At 38.0% G+C, this 8,853-nt stretch overlaps 1 protein-coding gene across 2 annotated transcripts in view; it reads right to left on the bottom strand.

Annotated features, from left to right (window-relative positions):
* Nucleotides 1-232: 232 nt before the first annotated feature.
* The window catches only part of Pla2g4a (phospholipase A2 group IVA), a 127,394-nt gene continuing 118,773 nt past the window's right edge, over nt 233-8,853 (bottom strand). For both annotated transcript variants that reach the window (XM_042674499.1, XM_042674500.1), the window contains exon 18: nt 233-818. In XM_042674499.1, coding sequence (XP_042530433.1) covers nt 687-818 — 132 coding nt within the window. In that variant the 3' untranslated portion in view covers nt 233-686. The remainder of the gene's footprint in view (nt 819-8,853) is intronic.

Here is an 8,853-nt window from a genome sequence, read left to right as displayed (position 1 = left end):
GATAGTTTTTATACTTACTGAAGGAATACACCCTGATTGAACAAAATACACATATTGTACATGTTGGTTGTTACAAAATTAACTATCATGATTTCAATGTTTTTTAAGTTTCACATTTGAGTATAGTACTGTTTGTGTTGGAAAGCAGTGAATCTGGAAAGTCTCTCATAGTAACAATGCTCAAATGTTCAATGTTCAATGTTCATTCAAAAGAGTAGGTCAGACATCTATGTTTATTTTCATATTGAAGTACTTTATTTCATCTATATGTATGCATATATAAATAAAAATAGTGTTATTCCATGGCATGAATGAATCTCAGTAGTGAGTAACATTCATACACAATGGGAAACCTTACTTAAAGAAGTTCAACCATTAAATATTTTGAAAAGAAAACTACATCAAGAAACAAGAGAAAGGAACAAGGAAGGTTGGTAAGGATTATTTAAAACTACAACTGATATCAGGAAATTCCTACTGGCAGTAACTGATTACTAAATACAGTGCTACATGATTCACACCACTGATCAACCTCACCACTGTAACAGCATTGTTTCCATATGGGTGAACAGCTGCAGATTTAGCCAATTTCTTAGGTTCAGTCCAATCTGTGCTTTTAAATCCAGTTGTCATGGAATTACAGGTAACCTTCAGCATTAGGAAAGGCTGATCTTCCCACACTCAGACTACACCGTGGGTTTACTTAGAAACTCCTTGTTGAAAAATCTTCTTGCTTCCACATTACTGAGGGAAACGGAGCAACGAGATGGATTCTGTCTTCTGTACTCAATGCTTTCGATGATAGCATCTTTTATCACCTACAGATGAAGAGAAGATAATCAGAGTCCCTGTGAACCGATGACAGATAAAAGCCAACATCTAACGTATGTTTTCTCAGTGTATTCTTTTTGATATACATTGAGAGAAATCTGGGTCATGCATATATTATACATATGAAATCGACATACCACGTTGTACTGTGATTAAACTCAAATCCAGTAAGCTATCCTTCCTTCTTCTACTAAAGAAGAATTCTAGGATTGCTCCAGATGTTTCTGGGAGCAAAATTGGGAATAAAATTGTAGTATAGAAAATATGAGTCTGATCTATCTTTCACAAGGAAGGTGGTAATATGGAACACAGACCTACCCTAGACCTACCCTACCGTTTATATCTTTTCGAGTAGACAAAAGGGATTGGAGACTGCAGTGATTCCAGATGCCCCCTAGTGAGAGGAGAAAGCCTTGCTGCAGAAATACACTCAATCACACAGTTACAGAATTTTAGCTAGGAAACACCTTATCTGTGACTTCACTGATAATAACACACTGCCATTTTTTGTTCAGAATAACCTTTATGTATCAGAATTCACAGTGAAAAGAAGAAAATAGAGGCAGTGTCCTGTTAACCTAGCTGGGAATTTTAAGAGACAAGAGAAAATTGTGCTATTTGGGCAGAACTGATAGTTCAGAGTAACAGAAACGAGCTTCGGAAGCAGGACCTGTTCAGTACATTGTTCTGCTCCTGCTCTAGAACCCAACTGACCTGGAGAAGACCTCGTTCCCCAGGGAAGGGGCTGTAAATGTCATCTTAACTAAGAACCACATACCTGTCTCAGGGCACTAGAAACAAACACAAGTCATGGGGTGTTCCACAATATCTCCCACACTCTCCTCGGGGACATTATTAAGTCATTGTCCATGTGCTTCGGCTCATGCTATTTAGAGAAACTCTTGGCAAGTTTGAGTTGCTTCAGATCCCACGGCCTCCTCCCCCGTAGGTTTCCTATGGCCCATCCAGCCTTCGAGGCATGCACAGAGGACTTTTCTCAGTCCCACATACTCCCTAAGTAAGCGTGGTCCAAAAAGCCTGGAGGAGATCCTTGGGTGACCTCAAGTAATCTATGCTCTGTGACTTAATATGCTCTGTGACTTAATATCAGGCCAGGCGGCAGAGGCCTCTAGGGGAGGGGAATGTCTGGCCGGTGGGAGGTATAAGGCCCATGAAATCATTTCATACGTGATGAACCAGACACGGATGCTCCTCCTGTGATCTCACGGGCTAGTCAGTGCTGTCTGTCTCTGTTAATAACTTTGTATGGAACAGGAATTACCTGATAAATATCCAAATATAAATAGCCTTTGCACTTACTCCTTTTATTAGGAAGTGTAAAAAAAAAAAAGGCTGTAATTGTAACCCCTCTGTACAGTTTTTTCGCAATAAAAAATTAATAATAAAAAATTTAAAAAAGGCTGATCATCCCTGTAAGCCTTTCCTATTATAGAAAAGAGCAACTTGTAGGATAAATATAATTCAGTTACACACTTTTAAAAATAATATATCGGTTCACATCTTACTGATTATTCCTGTGGCACTATCCCTTGGTGAATGTGTGAGATCCAGGACAAGTAGTCCAAGCCCTTGATCTAATTGCCTCTTCTTTAAAATAGGAATGTTGTAGGTCAGGCACCTGTGGCTCACGCCTGTAATCCTAGTTATTCAAGAGGCTGAGATCTGTGGATCCCTGCTCAAAGCCAGCCCAAGCAGGAAAGTCCATGAGACTCTTATCTCTAACTCATCACCAAATAGCTTGAAATAGAGCTGTGGCTCAAGTCATTGAACACCAGCCTTGAGCGAAAAAAGCAAGTGAGAGCAAGAGACTTTATGTTCAAGCTTTAGTACCAGCATGCGAATAAAAAAAATAGGAATGGTGTTTCTAATTCAGGGTGCATAAATGTTGGAGATCACTTATATATAGTACTTCGGGCAATGTCTGGCACAACTAGCATTTATTCGTGTTGTTACACCTAAGTTATTTGTGAGGAAAAGTAGGAGCTGTAAGTTAGTAGTTAGGTGATAAGGTTTATAAACATTTTTAAATATAGTAAAGAATAATCTTTTTATACACTATAATTCAATAGCAATTCCACCATTCAAAGTGTCCTACTCTGTCTTCTTTTAGCAATTTGTCTTTCTAAAGACACAAGTTAGCATGCCCATCATGATTTCTACTTTTGCTTATTAGCTGGAGAAATAACACGCCTTTTTGCAGAGAAGTTTCAAGGACACAACAAAATCAAAAACAAAAAACTTTTCAAGTACCTGAAAATCTTTAGATTAGAAAACGCCACAGTAGAAATATGTTTGATAATAGTGGCTGCCAGTTCCTCTATAATGAACTCATGAGAACAGAAACATTAATATCGATGTCACAGAATAGTAAATTTTTCCAAAAGTGGACCCTTGGCTGTAAATAAGCCATTCTCAAAAAGGGAAAAGAACACTGATATTTATAATGCGAAGAAACCCAAACTCAATGCAGGTCTAATGTGCAACCACTAGGTGGCAGAGAAACACTATACTAGCAAATCATTAAACAGTTTTCAGTTTAAGGCTGAGAGCATAACCCAGGTGGTGGGAGTCAATGCTGTAATATAACCGGAAGCTAAACTCAACACTATGTCAGCGGCTATATTTAAACCTTTTGTCATGGTACGAATAGATGTATCCAAAAAGGCAGTATGTCATCTTTCAAGCTCATGTGCTGTTTATACCAAGAGTAATCTTCAAGTGCTTGTTTCTATTTCCTCTCATTCTCCTCTGAAACGCAGAGTCTGAAATACTTCCTGTTAGTGTGACAGGCAAGGCCTTATCTCTCAGCTTTTGCCATCCCTTCTGCCCATCTCAAAGTCTAACCCATGTTGTTGCCGAACTGTGTTATTCAAGGGGTCACGAATTGTTGAGCTAGGTTCCCTAATTCTTTCTCAATAAAGATAGAAATTTAAGAAAATCATTTTACAGAGTATAAAAATATCTCTCTCCTTTCCTCTTCCCTTAGGAAAGAAATTTAATGAGGCACTGGTGGTTCATACCTGTTATTCTAATTACCTGAGAGGCTGAGAATGTTGGGATCAAAGTTCAAGGCCAGCCCAGGAAGAAACGATTTATGAGCTACCTTCTCACTGACCAGCTAAGCATTGGCCCACCAGTGTTATTCTAGCTCCAGGAAAAATTCACATAGTTGAATCATTCCTGGGCAGGGAGCAAGACCCTATCTCAAAAATAATCAACTAAAAATAAGGCTGGAAATGTTCTGCAATGGTTACAGAGCCTAAGTAGTAGACATAAGGACCAGAGGTGAATCCCAGTAGTATCAAACATAAAAAGAAAGATCAAATTTGGAGGTTTGTAGTCAATGTGTTTGTAATCACAATAGAAAACAACCAAACCTAAAACAAGAGCCTAAGAGAAAGTTGTGGTGTATTTTGAAAGAGAAGTAAAAAGTTTCTGAATCTGACAGCTAACACTGCCTTCCAAATATGAATTGAAATACAGCCAGGCAGCTGTAATTCACACCTGCAGCTACTAGCTACTCAGGAAGATCTGAGTTCCAAAGGATGGTAGAGCATGACCAAGCCAGGCAGAGAAGTCTGTAATTCTCCATTCTAAAATAACTTGCAAAATGCCTGGCTGGAGGCTTTGCTCAAGTGGCAGAGCACACGCTACAATTAACTACTGAGAAAGAGTAGGAGAGGCTCCTTCTAAAAACAGATTATTAGTAGTGATCCCACTACAGGATAGGGAGATCACTTCTTCATGTAGGAGGAAGGATTACTGCTCGGAGAAGTGGAAAAGAATCCATATAACTAGGGCATTTTAAGTTTCCCAAATAACTCTGTTATTATTTTGAGTGCCCATTCTGAGGCATGAACTTAGGGCCTAATTGCTGTCCATTAGCTTTAGTTCTTATGGCCCACAGCTCTACTTCTGGCTCCTTAGTGGTGAATTGAAGATAAGACTCTCACAGCCTTTCCTGTCTGGGTTCTCTTCAAACCACAATCCTCATCTCTTAGCCTCCTGAGTAGTTCAGATTACAGGCAGAAGCCACTGGTGTTCAGTTCAAATGAATTAATTCTATTTTTTTCTATTTTATGCTTACTTGTCTTCTTATTAGTTTAGGAGTGTTGATGCTGACTCAGATGATATACAAGAAAGGATTATTTCCTTCCATACATACCCAATAAAATAGGCCATGATATACTGTAACAGACTTCCAAATTATTTTTAAAAAGACAAGAACCTTGACTTGTAGCTAGATGCTCTTACCATGATGATGAATATGATTAAGTTAAGAACTAATTAACCCTAAGATAGAGACACAAGAGGTTTTATCTTTGTTGCTATTCTTTTTAATGCACTTATAATGTACAATGTGATTTTTTTTTTTTCTTTGTATGTGCTTCCCCTGTGATACAACTCCTGTTGTTATTGTGTTTGATTCCAGTGTCCTGCATCTTGTATATACATTTTTCTACTTTGGGGAGGGGAAGGGAAATAACAAAATGCTGAAATAAGGATATAGGATGACCCATTGTAACAATGAGATATCCAAGACACTATGTTGAAAACAAACATTGCAACTTTGCGGGGAGCGAAGGGAAAGCGGGGAGCGAGGAGTTGGGGAGGTGAGGAGGAAAGGGCTGGTATGGGGAAAATAAAGGAGGGTGTAATAATGCTCCATAGGAAATGGACTCATTACCTTGCTCATGTGACCGTCACCCCTCTGTACAGTATCTTTACAATAAAAATAAATAAAAAGTACTAAGTTGTACTTTCCCTTATGTTAATTAACATCTACTACTAGGTGTTTTGCAAAATTATTAGACAAATGTAAAGACTCAAACTTTATGTTTGTAAAGTAAAAATAATAGCATCAGGGAATATGGCAGAATACACTTACAGCATTCATTGATGGAATGAGACTGAAAAACAAAGTCTTCCACTGTCATAACAGAATCGGTACTAAGATTGTGTCCTGCCTCCAAAGCAAAGTATTGGTTTATGAACTGAGGTGTTCTCTCAGTTTATGAACTGAGCTGTGAGCAATCTGGCCAGGAATACATTTTGTAGAGATTCCTTATGGTGGGAAACTCTGCATGTAACCAACAGCACTTTGTACCTGACACTGGCTACTGAAGGTTGGTAGGGGAGTTGGTGAGGAGCATCAGTGAACATTTTACAAATCTTATGAATACACTGTATCTCCTCTTAGGGGACAGGCATTATTAACATCTCTGGAGGATACAAAGTTGACAAGTCATTGCTTATACAGGTTTTGTAATTTATAATTAAAAGTAGAAAAAACTGCAAACACTAATCATAATTACTGCCATTGCTATATTTGCTATTTCAATTTCCTGCATGTCTATTAAACATCATGCCCTTAAGTTATATTGTTTCACTTAAACTCCATTTGGATCCTGTAACATCTGAATCACTATTTCCCTTTACAGTTGAAGAAAGTGAAATTTGGAAGGTGCAGCCTATGTGTCAAAGATCACTCAGCTAAGAGGAAGCGAAGTGAAGATCTCAAGACCCAATTTGGTCTGATTCCAAGGCCTTTGCCTCCTCCACGTACTGCCTGCCTACCAGTGCAAGCCACTATACATTGGTCTAATAAGGAAGCCAAGGAAGCAGACTGAAATACCCTAATCTTGTCATGGTAAAGGCACGGAGGCCATGTTCAGTGCAAAGGAATTTGGGAGGGCTAAGAAAGAGCAGAAACCCAATGCTGAAACACAGGCTGCTGTCATGAAGTGAGCAAATACAGAACTGAAAACCTCTCAAGACGAAATGTAGCATGTACAAAAGTGGGTCATCTACAATGTCCTGGGAAAATGTGGCGATAGGAACACATGGTTGTTGTGGGCAGGGTGAAAGTTGTCTCAGATGAGAGTCAAATTGGAAGACGAATTGAAGAGGAGAAGCTGCCTTCAGCCACACACACTGGTAATGGACACCAAATGGGAAAGGATCTTTGTAAGGATTGGCAGGCAAGCAACTGTACGTGCTGAGTTTATATCCCAGGGTCTGCCATCTTCAACCAACTCTGGCAGTTATGTGTCATCGTACTGAAATTTACATCAGTATCTCCCTCCTTCCAAATGGTGTTAGGATGGGATTTAAATCCTAACAACTGTCCCCCATGCTAATCTCAGCAAAATCGAATTGCTCTTTATATATGCATTATCACTTAGCAGGAAGCTTTGATAATGGCTAAAAAATATTTTCCATTAAAGTGCACATGGGAGGTCACCAAGAGAGATAGAATGTAATCATTTAAAGCTTTATCTCTCTCTCACACACACGCACACACACATATACACACACAGAGTGATCACTTAAATATGTATCTCAATGTTCATATAGTTTTAAGAGAAGGCCTACATTCATTCATTCATTCAGAAAACATTGACTTGCTGCCTAGTCAGGCATTACTTGTAGAGACTTGTCTACACCATGCATTCTATATATCTGCAAAGGTCTTGTCATGTAGCTCCTTTGGACCTCCAAGGATACAGGATGGACATGCTGCAAAGCTCAGATTCCCATCTCCTAGCGAGTTTCCACTTATAGACCACTATTCATACATTACCTAATTATGTATTCACTACTGTCACTATGATTGGTCCCATGACATCTGTGTTAATGATGAGGAAACCAAAGTTCTAAGGTGTGAGAAGTCTATTTGAAGTTATACATGTAACCCCTTTTGGATCTCAAAATGATATATAACCCATGACCTAGCCTCTACATGCCATGCCAGAAATGGTAGCAGAAGCTCTTTAATAGTGCCTACTTAATGGGTTGTGATGAATCAACATTGAATGTGCTATAAGTCAAGACATTTAGTTTGGAATTCAGTCTATTTTTGTTGGGGCTTTAACTTTAACTTTCACACTTATGTGTCAAACAATCTACCTTGAAGAAGGCTTTGTACAATGTTTAACTGGAACTATATCACTTCTTACAGAAACTATTTGAACAGGTTTTATAAACCATAACCGAAAAGAGCAAGAGAAATATAGTTGTTTAAGATGGAAATATATGTGTGTGTTTATTCTCAAGTCCAACAAGTTGTTTCTATAATCTAGCTCTTTCCATTTCAGGATGACCTATGATATTTAGTAAGTTTCATTCCAAGAAATATATGGAATACATTTTCACACTTCAAAGATAGACATTATAACTCCTTAGCTGACTTTGCTTTCTCCTAGTAAGGGACTTTATAAAACACAACTCTTTTGTGAACTTTTGTTGACTCATTTCATAGGCTAATAGACTAATACACTAATTTTCTCTCTTAATATACTGTAAATTTTCACAGAAATAATGAAGCATGAAGATTTCAAATATGCACTTATAAGCAATATAAATGAGGAATAAATATACTGAGAAAATCATATGCAGTATACATTAACTATGTTTATTTTCTTTGCAAAGGCAGGCTGAAAAGAATCTTAGTCACAGAACTTATTAGTAAAAAAATCATATATTTACAAAATAGAAGCCAAACACAACCCAGCTGTAGTGACTGCACACGATTATCATGGATAATCTCAGGACAAATTGAACAGGCCAACAAACTTGATGTGCCAAAGTTCACTTAGCTCACAAATTTAATTAAATCCCACAGAAACAGAACACTTAACACTGAGTTCTTTTGTGGCATTCATTTAGCCTCCAAACACACTGACAAATTAAACATGATATCTTTCTGTACTTCATTTTTTTCCTTTATTCTTTTTTTTTTCAAATATACAAAATCCAAGTAAGCCAATGAACTTGAGCTTTCACAACTGATCATCTTTTGTCAGAAATTATGATTTGGGACCAGAAGCTAATGATTTAATCACACGATTTTTCAGACTAAAGAATCTCACAGACACAGGTTCTAAGCAGCAGATTAATGATAGAAATACCTAATGCTGGGCTGGGAAGGTATCTCAGTGGTAGAGCGCTTTTGCATGCCTGAGGCCCTGGGTTCAATTCCTCAGCACCACATAAGCAAAA

The sequence above is a fragment of the Dipodomys spectabilis genome, unplaced genomic scaffold (assembly GCF_019054845.1).
Source record: "Dipodomys spectabilis isolate Male_0828 unplaced genomic scaffold, ASM1905484v1 ptg000019l, whole genome shotgun sequence".
Classification (NCBI taxonomy): Eukaryota; Metazoa; Chordata; class Mammalia; order Rodentia; family Heteromyidae; genus Dipodomys; species Dipodomys spectabilis.
The sequence above is the reverse complement of the archived record's forward strand: the minus strand, read 5'-3'. Positions and strand labels throughout refer to the sequence as shown.